The sequence below is a fragment of the Microcebus murinus genome, chromosome 10 (genome assembly GCF_040939455.1).
Source record: "Microcebus murinus isolate Inina chromosome 10, M.murinus_Inina_mat1.0, whole genome shotgun sequence".
In the NCBI taxonomy this organism is placed as follows: Eukaryota; Metazoa; Chordata; class Mammalia; order Primates; family Cheirogaleidae; genus Microcebus; species Microcebus murinus.
In genome coordinates, this window is record NC_134113.1 from 24376346 (window position 1) to 24397220 (window position 20875).

Below are 20875 nucleotides of genomic sequence, written 5' to 3' on the forward strand. Positions count from 1 at the left end.
TACATTGATTTTGTAACCTGAGACTTTGCTGAATTTATTTATCAATTCCAGGAGTCTCTTAGTGTAATCTTTGAGGTTTTCTAGATATAAGATCACATCATCTGCAAAAAGCAGTAGTTTGACCTTCTGTTTCCTGATTTGGATACCCTTAATTTCTTTCTCTTGCCTGATTGCTCCGGCTAGGACTTCCAGCACTATGTTGAATAGAACTGGTCACAGTGGCATCCTTGTCTTGTTGCAGTTCTTAGGGGGAATGCTTTCAACCTTTCCCATTCAGTGTGATGCTAGCTGTGGGTTTGTCATATATGGCTCTTACAATTTACAGATATGTTCCTTCTATGCCTAGTTTGTTAAGGATTTTTATCATGAAAGGATGCTGAATTTTGTTGCACGCTTTTTCTGCATATATTGACACATCATATGATCTTTGTTTTTGCTTCTGTTTATGTGGTGAATCACATTTATTGATTTATATGTGTTGAACCATCCTTGCATCCCTAGAATGAAGCCCACTTGGTCATGGTTGGTTATTTTTTTGATGTACTGTTAAATTCGGTGGGCAAAAGACATGAACAGAAGCTTTTCAAAAGAAGATAGATAAATGGCCAGTAAACATATGAAAAAATGTTCGATGTCACTAATCATCAGGGAAATACAAATTAAAACCACAGTGAAATATCACCTTACCCCAGTTAGAATGGCTCTTATTAAAAAGTCCAAAAACCAATAGATGTATATATGGTGTATATACAGATAGAAAGGAACACTTATACACTGTTGTAAGACTGCAAATTAATACAACCTCTATGGAAAACAATGTGGAGATTCTTCAAAGAACTAAAAGTAAACCTACAATTTGACCCAACAATCCCACCACTAGGTATTTGCCCAAAGGAAAAGAAATCATTTTATCAAAAAGATACCTGCATTAAAATGTTTATTGTAGCATAATTCATAATTGCAAAGATGTGGAATCAACCCAAGTGCCCATCAATTCATGAGTGGATTAACAAAATGTGGTATATGTATACCATGGAATACTACTCAGCCATGAAGAAGGATGGCTTGATGCCTTTTGCAACAATTTGAATGGAACTGGAGATCATTATCCTAAGGGAAGTATCTAAAGAATGGAAAAACAAACACCACATGTACTCACTATTAAATTGGAACTAACTGATAAGCACATGTGTACATAGAGGGAAATAAAACTCAATGGAAATCAAGCAGAGAGAAGGGGGGAGTAGAGGATATGTGAAAAACTACCTAGCAGATACAATGAACACTATATAGGTGATGAGCACACTTTTAACCCTGACTCAAGCATTACAAAAGTGATTCATGTAACCAAAAACATTTGTACTCCCATACTACTTTGAAATATAAAAAGAAAAATCTGGCTTTTCTCATTAGCTGTGCTGCCTAAGACAAGCTAATTAACTTCTTTGAGGCTTTATTTTTCCAGTTGTTAATAATACCTATCTCATAAGATTATAAATATTAAATAAGATCATATGGGTAAAGTTCCTTATATCATTTATTGCTTATAGTTGGCATTCAAATTAATTACCATTATAATTGATTTCATTAGCCTATAATTGGTTCCAGCCTCCATTTTCTCCCCATTCTGATACTTTTGACATAAAAATGCCGAATTAATTTTTATATATCTATATTTTTTAATTCATGTAACTTCTCTAAGCTGATAGCTTTGAAAGTCCCCCTTTATCTAACAAACTAAATTCAGGCCCTAATAGCACGTCAATCAAGGTCCTCCATCCTATCTTCTACTGTCCTCAACTCAATCTGTTTCCCACATTGACAGGACTACTGCCTCTTCTATGAACACACTCTGCCCTTTTCTCTCTTGCATTTCTTTGCTCACTCTTTTATCTCTATATTCCTATCAAATTTCTACCTGTTAGAATCTTAAATTAGTAAATAAATGTAAGATGTTTAAAATAGTGCCTGGCATGTAGTAAGTGTTCCTCAATAAATGTTAGCTGCTGTTATGGCTACTCTGTGTCTATGAAATGCAGTGTATGAAGGCAGGAGGGGAGGAGAAAGAGAAAGGGAAAAATTACATCAGGTTGTTAAATTAGCAAGAATGAAAATCCTACCCATTCTGGGCTCCAGGAAATCAAGATGAGTAAGACAAAGCCATGGTCCTCAAGGGGCACAGTGTACAGAGGAAACAGATACATAAATGAGGATGAGCATGCTATATATACACTATGTACAAAGGCATTTTGAAAGTCTTTCACAGGACCTGGCAAATTTGTCACGCATAATAATTATAATATATCATTTTAACTGTTGAGAGAAAATATCCTACTTATTCTACAAAGTTCATTTCAAACTCTTCCTCAGCCATGAAGCCTTTTCCCATCTTCCCAAACATATGTGACCCTTCCACCCAAGTATATTGTACTTCTCTTAGATCACTTATCATTTTTTACACACTTGCTTTATTCACTCTACTGAATTGTAAGCCTTAAGGTAAGCCTTGCTCATCTTTCTGGTGATAGAGTATATAGCACCATGTCTTCTACATCATAGGTGCTCAATAAATACTTTCAAAATGGATGGCATCACCTTCAATAGACTGTCCAATCATTTTATTTTATTTGGCTTTTGTGGTGAACATTAATTGTAAAAAGACAATCATCTCTTTTACAGGTTGTCCTTTCAATTGTTCTTTTCCATTAGTGTTAAATATTAATACTGGGCTGCATTTACTATAACATCAATTACAAGTATTGAAATATATCATTGTTTCTCCCTTCTATATTTCTCTTCCATCAATACTTTATAGGGTCTTACCTGAGCTGGGGCAGTGACATGACCATAGCTCACTATAGTCTCAAAATCCTGGGCTCCAGTGATCCTCCCACCTAACCTCCCAAGTAGCTGGGACTCCAGGTGCATGCCACTATGCCTAGCTAATATTTTTTTTTTTATTTTTGTAGAGACAGGGTCTCACTATGTTGCCCAGGCTGGTCTTGAACTCTTGGGCTCAAGTGATCCTCCCACCTTGGCCTCCCAAAGTGCTGGGAGTACAGGCATGAGCCACTGCACCTGGCCAAGATACTACTTCATTTGAATGACTTTCATGGTTTCTTAGTATTTATGAATTATGTTGTATAAATTGAGCAAGGCCTAAAGAGTGTGTTACCTGGATTTACTTGTCTTTGATGTCTTATTTTTTTGCTCTTTCTTTCTAATAACACCATTTTCCATTTACTTTCTGTAGGTAAATGTGAATGTAAGGAACAGGTGTTAGGAAATGCCAAGGCATTCTGTGGAATGAAATATTCATATGGTGAGTTTGAAACCCATCTGGCTGATGACATTCTCAATAAATTAAAGCATTGGCCTTACATTATAATACTAAACACGATATTCTGGTCTTAAGCTAGATTTTCCTAATGTAAATGGTGTTGAATATCTTCGGGAGAACAAGATGCTTGTAGAGCAAAAGCAGTGCTATTGTACTATAAGAAAAGAGGCAAAGAGCAAAAAGAAGAAGTCATGACACATAATCCTTTCCCACAGATGCTTCTTGCCTTATTAATCTAAAAGGGAAGTCTTTAGCCATTTAAATGATTCCTGTGTTGTTTTGTCATGTGGGAATAATAAACAGAAATCAGCTTAAGGCAGTATTTCACAATGGTTAAGAGCACAAGCTTTGGACTGAGAACTACATGGATTTGATTTCAGACTTATTGGGTGGGCAACTTAACCTTTCCAAACTTGTTTCCTCATTGGTAAAATAGGGATGATGCAGCTTCCCTCATTAAATGAGATTTTTTAAAAACATGCAGCACATTACCTAGCACATACTAGATGCTCATTAAATGGTAGGGAGGAGGAAGACAATGTATAATTGTGAGGCTCTGAGACTAGCTGTCTACCTGGGTCTCTTCCCCCTGCTCTCTGCCTTTCAAATACCAGAAAAATACATCATCCAGAAAAATGAAAATGATACTGCCCTAAATAAAGACTATCTTCAAATTCTAAATGGCTTTATATTTACTATCAAATATATTAAGGTACCTTATCTTGTGACCATATTCTTGACTAATGTCTGAGGCTTTTTATTGCTCCATAATTTACATAGCCTAAAATACACATCACAATGAAGAGAAAAATTTAAGTCATGATTTATGAAACCAAGTATTTAGGTTCTTGATAACATTATATTTCATCTCATAAAAGATAAAAAAGTAAATGGCAAAAACCTTATAAATCTTATCTAAAATTATATGCACACTTCCCTCTATTTACCCAACTTGGCTAAATAATAGAAGAAAACTTCTGAAATGTATAGTGCCCAGTAAAGGAAAGGCAGTTTAGAGGAAGTGGTATTTATTATCAGAAGCAAAAACATGATAACTTAGTCCAAAGTTGGTTAGTTCAGTGAAAAAATATCAACTGGTTCTCATCATTTAGATTTGGGTAGCTCTCTGAATTTACAAACAATCTTTTAATACAACTGTATTAATTTTCTACTTAAAAGAACTTGAATGTTCTTAATGATGTAATGAAATGTCCAGGCCTTATTAAGTACAATACTCCTACAGACTTGGAAAAAAACCTAGCCTTTCCCTTCCCCATTCTCTAGCTTTATGGAAACAAACATTTCATTTATTTATTTCTATAGCAAATATTTATTGAGTGGCAGTGAACAGAGAAGGTCCCTGCTCTCTTTGAGCATACGGTCTAGTGGGATGATAGTGAACATTTACCATACATCAGCCATGTGCCAGGCACTATGCTACACGCCCTTCATGCATTTATCTCATCAGAGTTCTAGTCCAAACCCTACTACTAACCACCCAGTCATGCAAACTTGAACAGTTCACTTAATTTCTTTAAATTTGCTTCCTTATACATAAAGCAAGACTAGATGGGTTCTTAAGACCCCTTGGAGGACTGAAATTTGATGATTCAATAAAGATAGCTGACAACTATATTCTCAGATATAAGACCCAGCCAAGATAGGGTTATCTCATTACACACAATCTTCCATCAAGATGTAGGTGAGCCAGTAAGAACTCTCCTAATAACATGGACCATTGCATTCCAGTGTTCTTTGGGTTTACTTTCTTCCCCACCCCAACTTATTCTATAACTTACCCCCCAGCACATTCATTTTGTAGATTGAAGAGCATAATGGAATCCTGAGCCATACAGAATACTGGTGCTCTACCATCCTAGAGGGACAGCTTCCCTGACCCCAGTCAGCTTGCATTTTACACCAGGGGAAGAATATTTAGTAGTCCATAATATTACTTGATCTCTTTAGAATATGTAAAATACATTCTGGCAGTAACATTTTGCTCTCTGTCATAACATTATACACAATCAGCTATAATAGTAAAATATAGTCAGAATTTAAATATAAGCCAAGATAAGTCTCTTTCCTATGTTTCCTCTTTCTATTTAGATTTGATAGCTGAATGTATTCATATTTAAGATTATAATTGCAGTAGGCAAATGGTTGATACTCTCTTAGCATACTGATTTGAGAGAGAGTAGCAGTTGAAATTGCCTAAGAAGAGTACAGCTAATGTAGATAAATGAGATGAAACCAGTGCAAAAATGAATGAGCCTAATGATTTTTAAAGCAAATTTCCACATTCTCGTCATCAATTCACCTTTCCATTATATTATGAAATGCATATTTAAGTTGTTCAAACTTCAAAAGATAATATGAATAATATGAAATTCCATGCATTTTGACTTCTGTGTTGTTACAGTGCTAAAAATAAAGATTTTATCAGCTCATGATAAAGGTTCTCATGCGGAGGTCAATGTGAAGATTAAAAAAGTCTTAAAATCTACCAAATTGAAGATTTTACGAGGAAAGCGAACATTATATCCAGAATCATGGACTAACAGAGGCTGCACTTGCCCAATCCTCAATCCTGGTGAGTTTCCTATCTCAAAACCTACCTTGTCTCTGCTGATCTGCTGCTTGTCTTACATTCTCTGAACTACAGCCTAAACACACTCAGCAGGAGCATCTCTCCTTTTCACCATCTGAGTTCTGGGGAAAATCCAAATAGAATTCACATCAAAAAATTATTTCTCGGCCGGGCGCTGTGGCTCACGCCTGTAATCCTAGCTCTTGGGAGGCCGAGGCGGGCGGATTGCTCAAGGTCAGGAGTTCAAAACCAGCCTGAGCAAGAGCGAGACCCCGTCTCTACTATAAAATAGAAAGAAATTAATTGGCCAACTGATATATATATAAAAAAATTAGCCGGGCATGGTGGCGCATGCCTGTAGTCCCAGCTACTCGGGAGGCTGAGGCAGGAGGATTGCTTGAGCCCAGGAGTTTGAGGTTGCTGTGAGGTAGGCTGACGCCACGGCACTCACTCTAGCCTGGACAACAAAGTGAGACTCTGTCTCAAAAAAAAAAAAAAAAAAAAAAAAAAATTATTTCTCTTCCATGTGCTCTATAAAAGTAAAATATTTAAAAATACAGCAATATAATATGTTCTATCCTAAAAGGAAAGACTCAGATTGGTTCCAGGTGCCAGTTGCATAGAAAGTACTTTATGAATTTATATGCCACTTCCTCTTTATCTGAAAGCTAGGTCCTATTATGGCAGAACCTGCTCCCAAAGGAAGTTCAAATGTAAAATTCCATCTGTGCAAATAATATTGAATTGATTTTTACTATTGCATGAGAAGCATGTGTTTCTCCTGGATAGAAAACAACTCTCAAGTTCTCATCATCTTGTTTTTCATTAAATGATCATTCTGGTCTCAAATTAGAAACAGCAGAAATAAACAAAACAAAAACTGTAGAATTTTAGAAAAACTTGGAATGGAGGGAAATTTGATTTGCACCTTAAAATGTTAGAAGTAGAGACTAGCAAGTAAGCACAGGGGTTCTTGCCTCTAAACTCTATAAGTATACTCTTCACCTTGTGTCATCAGCTATTATTTCTCTGTCTCCCTCATTAAATTTGAGGATGGGATTTAGGTTTTTTGACCATAGCCTCTCTAGTACCTACCATACAGTAGTACATACCATACACTGCTGGTATATATCAGTACCCAGATAATGGTAACATAGTACTCAGATAGTAAATTCTAGTAAAACAAATAATAATTCCAAAAAATCCTCTGTATTTCCTTGTTTATGTAGTTATCATGTGTGTTGTTGGCATTGATGAAACACGTCATAATTTATGTTCTGGATCTAATTCTTTCCTCACATAAGTCCAAGAAACCACATTTATGTTAATAATAAGTGTTTTGTGGTCTTTGATTAATAAATTTGAGATAAACAGATAACTGGAAGGCAGGGAGAAATGAAGTAGCAATAAAATATCTCCTCAGTCTAAATGATCTAAACAGTGATTGATACAGAATTGGTCATCATTATCTGCTGACCAATTTTTCATACCCTATTCTACCACTTCAATAATTTATTTAAATTAATTTAAATTTTAATAAGGAAAATAAAAGACATTTTAAATTATAAAAAATAAAGAAATATAGCACCAAAGAACAAATTGAAGTAATAAGAACCTTGGATTTTGAATACAGAAAACTAAAAAATCATTAATTTAAGTTCTATTTCCCAAGGATTTGTGCTTTGGGGCTCTTCTTATAAGCACTTTTCTACTATCTTGGCGAAAGAAAAAAAAGTCTACCCAGTTTTTTAGGAAGACATTAAAAACAAAAGCTTTGACCATCTGAACCGCCCTCCAGGAAGTGAACTATACTTCCTAATCAGGTTTCTGCCAAGCAGAGTCAGAGAATCAACTGAGTTCATCACAATTGAAAACATAAGCGCAATTATTCAAAGAATTCTTGAAAACATGTTTACTTGCTTTGAAGAAAAGACTAGAACCTGCCAAAGCAAAACCAGACACTCTTTCATTTCACTTTGTTTTTCCATTTTTACAAGTTCAATAACTATAGCCAAAGAAAGCTGATAAGAAAATTCTGAAACCTTACACGCCAACTTGCTTCCTTTGCTGCCTTCATAAGGAGCAATCTAATTTGGGTATCCCTGCAAATTCATTCATTCTTAATTCATGTATACATTTACTCATTCATCAGTCATCTACTTTAGAATACCAAGACTACCAGTAATGTATTATATTTTCTTTTACTATGGATACAAAATAAACTTTGTTCCTTCAAACACGTAACATAGTAGATATCAAAAGCATAGAGAAAGGAAAATAAAATGTAAACGATAGTAAGAGATGTAAAAGATAACATTGTAGAAGATAACATTGTTTTGCATGTTAATTTTTGGTATAATGCTGCTCCATAATTTATGTTTTTGTTCAGTCTCACTTTTATTTAGTTTAGTTTATATTTATACTTTAAATTAATGGTAAATTCCTATAGCATTTTTTTTATTTATAGTTTCAAAGTGAATTCACTTAAAATACTAGACTTAACCCTTAAGTTTCTTAAAAAATGTTTATTGTGGGTTTTTTTGTTTTGGTTGGTTTTTTTGAGACAGAGTCTCACTCTGTCACCCAGGCTAGAGTACAGTGGTATCCTCATAGCTCACTGCAGCCCCCAACTCCTGGGCTCAAGCGATCCTTCTGCCTCAGCCTCCTGTGTATCTGGGGCTGCAGGCGCATGCCACCATACCCTGCTAATTTTAATTTTTTGTAGAGACAGAGTCTTGCTATTGCCCAGGCTGGTCTCAAACTCCTGGGCTCAAGGAATTTTCCTGCCTCAGCCTCCCAAAGTGTTAGGATTACAGGTGTGAACCACTGTACCTGGCCTGTTGTGTTTTTAAGTGAGTATTTTATTATTTTTGACATTATACAAACAATATCAAGACTATTATATTTTTAACTAGTCAGCTAATGAAAATATTGGGACTCTTTTTTCTTCAGAAGCTAAGGTTACTTTTTAAAGAATTTAAGTGCCTTATCATCCATCTTACATTATGCTCCTCAGTGTTTGAAACCTGTCATTATTTTCCTTTTTCCCTTTTTTGAAAATACCATGATAGCCATTTTTAAGTATAGGATTGGATTTTTAACAATCTTTTAAATAATTTTTCATTATTATGGAATAAATGCATGTACATTATAGAAATTTAGGGGAAATTTTTAAATTGAATATTTCCATCTCCCAGAGATCATCTCTGTTAATAGGTTAATGCAAATCCTTCCAAATCTTTCTCTATGTGTGTAGATATTATATTTTTTTAACCAAAATGAAGTCATGATATATGCTCCATTCTGTAACCTGCTTTATTAAGTTAATCAGCTTCATCTTCAATTTCAGTTTGTTTTCATATTATCTAATAATACTCAGGCCATATTCCTATTTCCCAACTGATCCCAAAATATCCTTTAGAGCTGATCTGTCTTTGCAATCATTCGATCCAGGATCACACATTATATCTAACTTTTCAGTCCCTGTCTCTCTAGCATAGTTCCTTTTTTATGACTTATTGCAGAAACCAGGTCAAGTGTCTTATAGACTATCTGACCTTCTACATTTGTCTGGTTGGTTCCTTGTGGTGGTGTTTAGCTTATTCCTCTATCTCCTATATCTCTTGTAATCTCCAAAGAAGAGCTTGATTGATTCAAAATAAACATTTTGGCTAGAATCCATTGTAGATATTGTTGTATAATTCATATTGAATTATATCAGAACATATATAGTACCTGGATGGCCTATCATTGGTGTCACTAAGCTTGACCTTTGGATTATAATGAGGACAGTCTGATCCCTCCTTTGGCAATTTTGTTTTACCTTTTGAGACAAGAAAGGAATGTATAATGTAAATGTAAAAGTATGGCATTATACAAACATCCAGTTTTCCATTAACCATTCATTTAATGATTTTGTCACCAATTGATAATCCCTTCCAGAGTCAATAATTTCATTGGAGTTTGAGAAATGATGTTTTTCTAATTCTGTCTAATTCTCTTCATTTATTAGCTGACATTCTTCTGTATGAGGACTTTCTCTCCCAAGCTGAGCATTTAGGTTACCATGAAATACAATTCTTATTGTAAAGACAGGATAAATACTAAGTTCTTTCTCTTGAATTTCTAATTTTCAAAGCAAGAAATGGTTTTAACAGCTGCCTTTAAGTATGACAAATTAATTTTTCTCTGGCTTTCTCTCTTTTTGTCACTTTGGAATTATAGATTTTCATTAATTTAGTGTGTTTCCATACACACAATTATTATGTTTCTTGGTGCTCAAATAACCCCTTCCTGCTAGTTGCTGTGTCCTTTTGAAAAGACCCACATTAATCTTGAAAGCTTCCTTTTAGCACAATAAGATATCCCATGCTGGCCGGGCGCTGTGGCTCACGCCTGTAATCCTAGCTCTTGGGAGGCCGAGGCGGGCGGATTGCTCAAGGTCAGGAGTTCAAAACCAGCCTGAGCAAGAGCGAGACCCCGTCTCTACTATAAATAGAAAGAAATTAATTGGCCAACTGATATATATATAAAAAATTAGCCGGGCATGGTGGCGCATGCCTGTAGTCCCAGCTACTCGGGAGGCTGAGGCAGAAGGATCACTCAAGCCCAGGAGTTTGAGGTTGCTGTGAGCTAGACGCCACGGCACTCACTCTAGCCTGGACAACAAAGCGAGACTCTGTCTCAAAAAAAAAAAAAAAAAAAAAAAAAAAAAAAAAGATATCCCATGCTCACCTTCCTGACCTGGACTTGGAATAAATCAATCTCCAACAAGCCTCATTTTTTGTTTGTTTGTTTTTATTGAGACATGTTACCAAAGCCCATAGTATGTTAGTTATATCTGTTCATTATTACTAGGATGACATTTTTTCTAGGTTATTTCAGTGAATGAAGAAGAAATGAATCAAACTAAACCATGAGTTAAGCTTATATTTATAACTGAATTTTAACATCTAATGTTTTCACTTAATTTTATTTTTTATCTTATATTGGAAAGTTTTGTTTTATAAATATAATTATTTGTTCTACCCTATAATTAAAAAAATTATTTCTAAATACAAAAATTGATATTATTACAAAGATTTACTGAGGGAGGTTATCATATTTCTTTCTATTAATGTGTACTTGATGAGACTGTTGTTTCTTTTCTTATATATATTAGTCAAAATTTTTTATTTGAAGCCTGAAAAGAAATTTGAATTACAAGGTCAGCACTAGATCTGGTCAAGCCTCATCATCTATTTAGTTTTTTTAGCATATGACAAACAAACCACCTATATTCCAAAAACACATTGACTTTGTATAGGAGATATGTGTTATCTTGTATTATATAATCCACGGCTTTCTTCCAATATGTTTTCCTAAATGGTTGTTTGACTTTTACAAAATACTCCCTTAATATACACCACCATTCACAGGGAGTCTCAAAGTATTACTGATGTATAGCAGTATGGCAAGTGCCCTGAGAACTCGCACTTCTTTATCATAGAGGGTGGCATAGTACAAGGCAAAGGTTCTAGAATCAGACAGACCAAAGTTTGAGTCAGAGTGCTGCTATTCACAGGGAGACACTTAACAAGTTTCTTAACCTTGCTGAGTCTCAGTTTCTTCATTTGTAAAGGAAGAAGAAAAAAAAAATATCTGCTTTACAGGGTTATTTTCAAGACTAAATGAGGTAGTACATGTAAAGTACTTGGCACATAGTAAATGTTTACTAAATGGCAGCTCTTGTTTGTCTTTTACTCCCTATTTCAGCCATGAATATGTAAATCTACTGGAGTCACATCTCTCCCTTCAATAAAGCATGATACTCTATAGCCCCTAATTTTGTTCTCTTTTAGGCTTGGAATACCTTGTAGCAGGACATGAAGATGTAAGAACAGGCAAACTAGTTGTGAATATGAAAAGTTTTGTCCAGCACTGGAAACCATCTCTCGGAAGAAAAGTCATGGATATTTTAAAAAGAGAGTGCAAGTAGCAATAAAGATGTACAGCACATAATGGCACTTCTCTATATACAAAACACAAACATAATGGGAAGGAGACCTCAAAAATGAAACTGGAATTTTTTAAAGTGCCAAAATGTATAGAAATGTTCCAATGCATGGGCCTTGTCTAACTTATCTCTTCTGGGCCCATATTTAAATACAGTTCTATTTCATGAAAAGGAATGAAAAATCCTACAGTGATGTCTGTTTTCTATGGGACTGATTCTGAACTTCATAATTATTAAGAATATTTTAATAGCAGCATGATATTTAGCAGTAATCCATTAAGGGCAGTGCCTCTTAACAAGGACTCCTTCCAGCTTCAATTATGTTATTTACATTTGATGCTACTTAAAGTAATTAATGAGATTTTAAGAAATCCCCAACGCTACTATCAGGAAAGGTGTTTCTTAAAAAGAGCCTTCTCTTGTGTGTTAGGTATGAACTTTGGTCTGTGGGGTGTTAAATGGAACCTCTCCACATGTATATAGTATTTCCTTGTATAAAGCACTTTACTACCTACCACTTGGCGTTGTGAAAGTTCGGAGACTGCTGTTGACAGAAAGAAAAGAAAAAGCTGTGTAAGAAAACCTACTGAAACAGAAGCACTACCACTACCTGTACACAAAAGTGACTATATAAAGGAAGTTATGCTATTTAACTCTGAACACTTGGAGAGACTATATGAAGATGCAACCTAAAAGGAGACTATGTTTGCATGAAGTCTCAGCGTCGGGCTAGAGGTTAGATTCCAGGATACCAGCCATGATGAAACTTTTTTAAAAACTAAACAAGAAGAGACTTTAAAATAAGATTAAGAAATCATAAGTGTAGACATATGCTTGGATAAAGGGGAAATGGACTTTAAAATTTAAAAAGCTCATTTATTTACAATGCACTTGTATACACTTAAAAAATTATTGTAGACACAGAATTTGTTATATTTTTGTGTTTAGTATTTAAACCTGAACATCAAAACAGTTTTCTTCCTTGTCTTTCTTAAACAGTATATGGTCACTATATTTACCCATTTTTTAACACAATGTATGTGATGGTTCACCAAATTATAGTTTTTCATTATTATTCCTCTTCTAGACCCACATATAACCACTAAATATACAGTTTATTCTGTACTTGAATATACAAAACATGAACACAGTGCCATATAATTAACTTCACATACAGAACATATTCTTTTCCTGAGGTCCTGTGGACTTGCAAAAATATATATATATTGCTTTGTTAATTTGTTTTTATATTTCATATATGTAATAAAGGAATACGATCTCCTGATTTTTGTCTCATTTCCTGATCAACTCTTTCAATAATGCTAAAGACTACCTTCTCATAATGAGGATATTAAATCTAATTCCTTAAATTAAGAAAATCAAATAAGAGCTTGGTATTTCTATTCTATTACTCTGGACTTTAAGAATGGAGTGGAAGCTAATTCAGATGTATTTAGCTTCTGTAGACTTTGGACATGAACTTTTTTCATTGGATGCATTGCAACTTTTATATTACATTTACTTTTTAACTAATTTTAAAAGTCATAGAAGTTCATTGTTGAAAATACAAAAAAACGCATAATGGGAAAAAACACTTATATTCCAAGGAATGCTTGGATAACAATCATTCAAATTTTAGTGCCTAGGCTTTAAGCCATTCCCTATGCATATACATACCTTTTATATCATTGGAATTGTACTAAACATACTCTTATGAAATCTTCTTTTTCACCTATAGTATGCCTCTCACCTATTCTATCTTATCCAGGCAGATGGAATACTATCTAGTAGGGTTATCATTTACAAGCAACTTATAAAACATGTTGGTAAGAAAATATGTTAAATACATCAAATATAGAATTTTACATTTCATTTTATTTAAAATAATCATTTCCATTAAAAAAAGAGTAGAAATAATGACTTTTTTAAAAAAAGAATATAAAGATATCTATAAAACATCATTAAGTGAAAAAAAATTGCAGAAAAATATATAATTAACCCCACCCCAAGAACACATTTATTATATATATATAGTGTTTTAAAAATACTAAAAGATAAATTATAGCAGTATTTCAAAGAAGGAGGGAGATTTTTCCTTTTTATTTTACATATATCTATATTGTATGTAAATTACAATACAGATCTTTCAATGATCATGTACTACTTTTGTAATTTATTTTTTTAAACAATTAAAATTTAATCAATTGCTTTTAAAGTAGGTTCAAGTAATATCAGAAATAAAAGTTTAATTTCATCTAGTTTACCAAACTGTTGGGCCCCAATATGTCTTCCCATCCTCTTTGACTAGAATCCTCTTCCTTAGTTGCCCTTTCAAGTACCTTTTCTGGCAATATTAAAAAAAAAAGAAATAGGTCCCAGTTAGAATCATTTCTTAATGTCTTGATTCTCAAATCACTTATAGTCCTTCCACTGTAGTTGTAAATTTTCTATGAGCATCATTTGGCTTCCAAAGTGGAAAACAAAAAAGAAGAAAGAAGAAAGAAAAGAAAGAAACCCCGTGTTGCTCATTTGTAAAAGTAAACAAGAAAATGGAGCTCTAGCTAGCCTCTTCATGACTGCATTCCCATCCCATCATTCCATCATCCTACCACCCTGCTACATGCACGTTCTCCTTAGCCCTTTTCAAAATAACCACCTCGGTACCAAGGCAACAGAGTCAAATAAAACTTCCATCTATGGCTTCATAGGAGCCTTAAGACTTCCTTCAAGAGCTACTGGGAAAGTGTCTATCCCAGAACTCCATATATCGCTGGGCTTTTTTAGTCAGCAGATGAGTTTCGTAATCTCCACATACCTATCTACGTGATTTGCCTGAGGTCAACACAGTCTTGCCCTGTTCTTACATCATTTTCCCTGCAGAGGAATGTTACTAATATTTATAATTTGATGCAATGGAAATTCTCAATAATAGGATAATCTTTTAATAGTGTCCACTAAATGAGGTCAAATCTATGGGGATGTGACCATGAGACAAAGTGTCCATCTGGCTATATTAAACAGAGAGCAAGGCCTATTATGGGTAAACATTGTTCTTGGGGATACTTTTGGTTCTTGCAAAACAAATCTTTTTCTAAATGATCACAGACGTATCAGCTCTGAAGGGTGGGAAAAAGAACCTTGAAAATATCTGTGCTAGCCATGCCTCTGCCACTGCCCTGGAATGCCTCAGAACAAGAGTGAGCACTGCCTGGCCCCCAGAGTGTTGTCAGAGGCCTCCAGACTGAATTGCTTTTGTGCTCATTGTTTCAATGATAAGCAGTTCCCTAACCTAACTTTATCAAAAAGCTGAAGTTAGTCACGACTTATTTCCCACAGTTTGGAAGGAAAATATTTATGAATAACCTCAAATTTACAAGGGAGATTGGTATGATAAAAATGGAATAGAAGCAAAGGGGTGTGCCTTGCATAACTGATGGTTTGTTGTTGTTTTTTGTAAGTCTCTTAGAGAATGATTTGTCTAAAAATACTTTTTTAAAAAATGATGCTCTAATCCCTGCATTCCTACCCTTTCACTAAAGGAATTTAAACATTTCTCTACTTTTTGAGGATTACTGATTATGTTTGAGATCTGCAATTTTTTTTTTTTTTTTTTTTTTTTTTTTGAGACAGAGTCTCACTCTCTTGCCTGGGCTAGAGTGCCATGGTGTCGGCCTAGCTCGTAGCAACCTCAAACTCCTGGGCTCAAGCAATTATCCTGCCTCAGTCTCCCAGGTATAGCTGGGACTACAGGCACGCACCACCGTGCTCGGCTAATTTTTTTCTATTTTTAGTTGTCTATTTATAGTAGAGGCAGGGTCTCACTCTTGCTTAGGTTGGTCTTGAACTCCTGAGCTCAAGCAATCCTCCCGCCTTGGCCTCCCAAAGTGCTAGGATTACTGGCGTGAGCCACCGTGCCTGGCAGAGATCTGCAATTTTTTAAATGAAAAATTCCCAGATTGATTATGAGTCAGTTCATATATGCTGGATAACTAAAAAAGCAGAATATTAGTCACAAGAAAGAAATTATCCACTGGGCCAAAGAGGTGTTTCCAAAATGTGAGATGTGTGTTCTGTTAAGAGAGGGTTTAATTAGTACATGCTGAATATACCCCTAATGTCCTTAATACATAGTCACAGGTGGGGGATATTGTTCCAAACTGTGGTCATTAGTAATGAATTGATTTATAAATCCAAGACTATCCAAGATTTATTAGAAATGATCAAATCATAATATGCTCATCTGAACAAGAGGGAACAGCACCAAAGAACCTTGTTTGCCAGAAAGAAAAACTACCACTGTTAGCAAATTTTCACAGTTATCAGTTAAATGGTCTGTCCAGGAACTCGTTAGACACCTCCTTCTCAGCCAGGACACTACCAGGGGTTTCCAACTTGGCAAATAAAAAACAAGAAAGATGATATCAACAATAGCAAACAATAAGAGTTTATTACAAGCTAGGCACTATTTTAAGTGCTTTACATGTGTTGTGCTCATTCTATCCTCCTAAGCACCTCTGAGGTGAGTGCTAATATTATCTCCATTTCCCAGATGAAAAAACTGAGGCACAGGGAGACTAACTAAAGAGTTCAAGTACACTCAGCTAATAACTGTAAAGCCTGGATTTGAACCCAAGCATTCTAACTCACAAAGTTCATATTTCAGATGCTAAAAAGGGATTCTGGCATTCAGAAAGGAATTCATGTCAGGTGATACCAACTGCACCATTTTCCTCACTGGCGGTTTCTTTTCAATCATAGCTGAGGGAAGAGAATGAAGGTCAGCATTTCTCCCAGTTTCCTTCTTCACACTCTGAATGGTAATGTATTCCATTATTGCACTCTGTGATTGCATCATTTTCTACTCTCTTTCCTATGGTTACAGTGCCCTTAGAGTAATGCTGCTTACCATAATTTATACTATGAGGAAATGGTCAGAGTCCCTTTTTAACCTCTGCTCTGTTCCTCTTGGTCTGATTTTCTGAGGTCCATCTGGGCAGAATGTCTGCTTTTGCATTTATTAATAATGATCCCGAATGAGCTACTGTGAAATTCAACACCATTTCAAATCTATTCTCTCAGCTCAGACTTTTGCTGTGTAGAGAAATTCTGCTAGCAAGATGAATGAGAATGAATTACAGCAGAAAGAGACAAGGAAACAGGAAAAAAATTGAGAATGTGGGCACTTTGTCAACCAAGTAAGGGAGGGGAGAAAGAGACAGGAAAATGATAAAAATATAAGAGACTAAAGGAAAGCAACAGCTAGAAAATGAACCAGGTGGTTTATTCTAGTAAGAATGTGCAAAATATTTCAAAGTAGCATATACTCAGTAAACTCTTCCATTGCTAGATACCATGATTTATGTATCATATTTCTGAATATTTGTTACCAAATGTTTCCATCTAATTCTCTTGCTGTTAGTTGTGTTTGAATCAGAGCCAGAAAAGGTATAGAAGATAAAATAATACAGAAACCTTAGGTAATGGTAATTAGGAAATTAGGAAACCAATTCGTTTTACCACATACCAAAACTGAATTTTTAATTTACCTTTTACAGACTAGTCAACAAAATATCAAATATCAATAAGCATTGCCTAAAAGTCTTTTTCAATATACCTACTCATCATAATAATGGTTATCACTTTTGCCCTCATTAAGTGCCAAGTGCTATGATAAACTTTACATGGATTTTCTCCTCATATAGTAGCCCTATAAAATCAGTAACATGAGGCTGAAAACAAGGGCCAGAGTGGTCAAATAACTTGCCCAAGGTCACAAAGCAAGTAAGGGGCAAAGCTAGGATTTGAACTCTGATTTACCTGCCTTTAGAAGCTATACTTTTAATCTCTATGTTCTACTGAAGCCTTTAAATCAATGATTCTCAAATAGTATGCATAAAAACCAGCAGACAGATTTTTATAACACAGAGTTCCAGGCCTCTACCTGTTTCCAAAGTTCTGGGTGGGGATCAGGAAGGGACATGTTAATAAGCACCAGTGGCAACTCAGATCATGACTTATAGACAAGACTTTGAGAAACACTACTCTAGACGCTCTTAAAGAATAGTTGTGACAAAGTCATCGAATCATTCATTAGTTCTATTTCTTCAAATGTATCTCTCTCTGGTCATAAATCTACTTGGTCTTCATCACAAATGTTATTTTATGTATAACAGAATCATTAGTCCTGTTATGGTTATCCAAAAACTAAGATAGTGGAAAAAAGGGAATTGAAAGGCTATCCCTCCAGTAATTATGTACCCTTACTTCCTAAAGTGGCCTTAAACAGAATTGTGAAATACCTAAAATTGTCTTTGCTGTCTCAACTCCTCAGTCCACTTTGAGCAATCTCCTCCCAGGTGTCCATCCACTTCACACTGCTCAGAGTCCACACAAAGATGCTGGACAAGATTCTAAACTCCAAGCTTACCCTCTAACCTTAAGAAGTATACTTTTTTTTAGAGACAGGATCTTGCCCTATTGCCTAGGCTGGAGTGCAATGGTGCCATTGCAGCCTCAAAATCCTGGGCTCAAGCAATCCTCCCACCTCAGCCTCTTGAGTGGCTGTGCCACCATGCCTGGCTAATTCTTTTATTTTTATTATTTTTTCATTTTTTATTTTTTGTAGAGAAGGGCCTCACTACGTTGCCCAGGCTTTTAAACAGTACACTTATTTATTCATCAAGATGTTACTCTTGACCAAGAGGTTGATAGATTGATAAGATAAAATAAATCATTCCAGTGATATAATTTCATGTTTTTCTACTTCTCAATTTGCCCCTAACATAATGCTTTATTGACCCAAGGAAGCCATGCATGTCTGCAGAAAACTTTTAATGAGTTATTCTAATCATGGGAATTTCAGGCACTGGTGGCAGGCCAGTGGAGGAGATATTTTTGGTCAGATGTGTCTTTCAATGCCTCATAAATCAGGCTGCCTAAGCAGCTTCCTAATTTCCCTTTAGGCAATGCCAGCCCTGCATACAAACTCAATTGCACCCCCTCAGAGGCTTAAGAAATGAGGAGAAAGTTGAACAAGAAGTGACAATAGGAAAGGAACACATGGGGGAGGTGGCCTAACTTACCCTCTCTCAGAAATGAAGATTCAAGCCACAAATAAAATAATCAGAATCCACACAGACTCTACACTTTTCTTTCCCATTCCTGAATGAGAAATAAAATCCAGGATAACGTTTTATTTAATAGGTATGGGGGAAAACATGAATGTACACAACTTACATCACAGCAAATAGAATTCTTTAACATTGGAAATAGTCCTGTGACACATTAACACTCCCCACCTTATGCAGGGAGACTTGCCCTGCAGTGACCTTCAGCCACCTAGAGAGCTTTTGATAACAACTGAGAGTACACAATTGGATATTTTTATCAGCACATTCTCTGCTTCTGATAAATGTTATACTAAACAGTTAGAAGTAAAAATACAGTGAATACATTTTTTAAACAGTATTTACAAGTACACTTAATTTGTATGCCTCCATAGTTTATAGGTTTCACAAATGCCTCAGGAAAGATGAAGTTTCATGTGCCCCAGATATTATCCTACTAGCACTGGGTAAAGGCAATTTGAGAAGTAGTGTTGCAGGGATCCTCAAACTTTTTAAACAGGGGGCCAGTTCACTGTCTTTCAGACTGTTGGAGGGCCGTTGGAGAGTGCGGCGCACATTCCACACATGTGCACTGTGGGCCCTGAACGAGTCGGCTGCTAAGCAGGACAGGCAGCGCGGCAAAAACACCAGGAGTGCTGGATAAATGTCCTCGGCGGGCCACATGTGGCCCTCGGGCTGCAGTTTGAAGACCCCTGGTTAAAGCTTCATATTGGCCATAGCTGATTTTCCCGGTCTCAACATCTTTATGAAATGTGTTTTCCTTTCTTAAACACAAAATAACACACAAGTAAAAACAAACAATAAATACCCTACAACAGGCGTCCTCAAACTACGGCCTGTGGGCCACATGCAGGTGTTTTTGCCTGTTTGTTTTTTTACTTCAAAATAAGATATGTGCAGTGTGCATAGGAATTTGTTCATAGTTTTTTTTAAACTACAGTCCAGCCCTCCAATGGTCTGAGGGACAGTGAACTGGCCCCCTGTTAAAAAACTTTGAGAACCCCTGCCCTACAACATGAAGAGTGATTTATAAATAAATAAAACCTATAAATAAATTTATAATCTATAAATTTTTGTGGCAATAAATAGATGCTTATCCTTTCCAAATCTCCTATTGAGTAGGTAGTCCATTAAGTAAATTCCTTAGTGGATTGATGAGATTTAGGGAAGGTAGGGTTAGGACAAGCATTTTGGCAATGCCAAACACCATCACAATCATTATCTCAATTAATCCTCAGAACAGCCTTTTAAAATAGGCATTATTATCTCATTTTATAGATGAGGAACATGAGATTAAGAGAAGTACAGTAACTTGCCTGAAGCCAGACAGTCAGCAATTAGCAGAGCCAAGTATTTAAAACTGGGGTCTATCTGTTTAATTCCAAATCTTGTGCTCCTTCAACTACATCATACTGCTTTTAAGCTCTGAGCCCTCTTCTCAGGATAATTTGTTGGACTGTAGATCTTCGTTCATTGATTTAGCACATTTCTTTCTGACTTGCCTATGGGGTAGGCCCATTCTAGCTCTGGGGATATAGCAGTGAACACCACAAAATCCCTACTGTACATTCTACTGAGGGAGGTCCTTTACGAAATGACTCTAATAATAATCCCTGCTCTTTCTCCACATTGTAGAGCTTATTTATGGAGCTCTTGATGCCCTAAAATGAATTAAGAGAAATATTCTTTTTCTATTCCTAAAGGGAAAATTCAATACAAGAGTCCCCATCCTCTGATTGTATTAAACACTGTATCTCCCCCCAGCACTCCGGATGATTTGGATGCAATAAATGACTAAATCCTCCAGAGTGGAAAGCTGTTAC

General features: G+C 35.6%; 1 protein-coding gene and 1 long non-coding RNA gene across 3 annotated transcripts in view; one reads left to right on the forward strand and one right to left on the reverse strand.

Annotated features, from left to right (window-relative positions):
• The window catches only part of NTN4 (netrin 4), a 111851-nt gene extending 98641 nt beyond the window's left edge, over nt 1-13210 (forward strand). For both annotated transcript variants that reach the window (XM_012775310.3, XM_076007095.1), the window contains exons 8-10: nt 3254-3322; nt 5763-5933; nt 11771-13210. In XM_012775310.3, the coding sequence (XP_012630764.2) occupies nt 3254-3322; nt 5763-5933; nt 11771-11907 (377 nt within the window). In that variant the 3' untranslated portion in view covers nt 11908-13210. The remainder of the gene's footprint in view (nt 1-3253; nt 3323-5762; nt 5934-11770) is intronic.
• Nucleotides 1-20875, reverse strand: part of LOC142873346 (uncharacterized) — a 167429-nt gene that overhangs the window by 62671 nt on the left and 83883 nt on the right. The window lies entirely within an intron of this gene.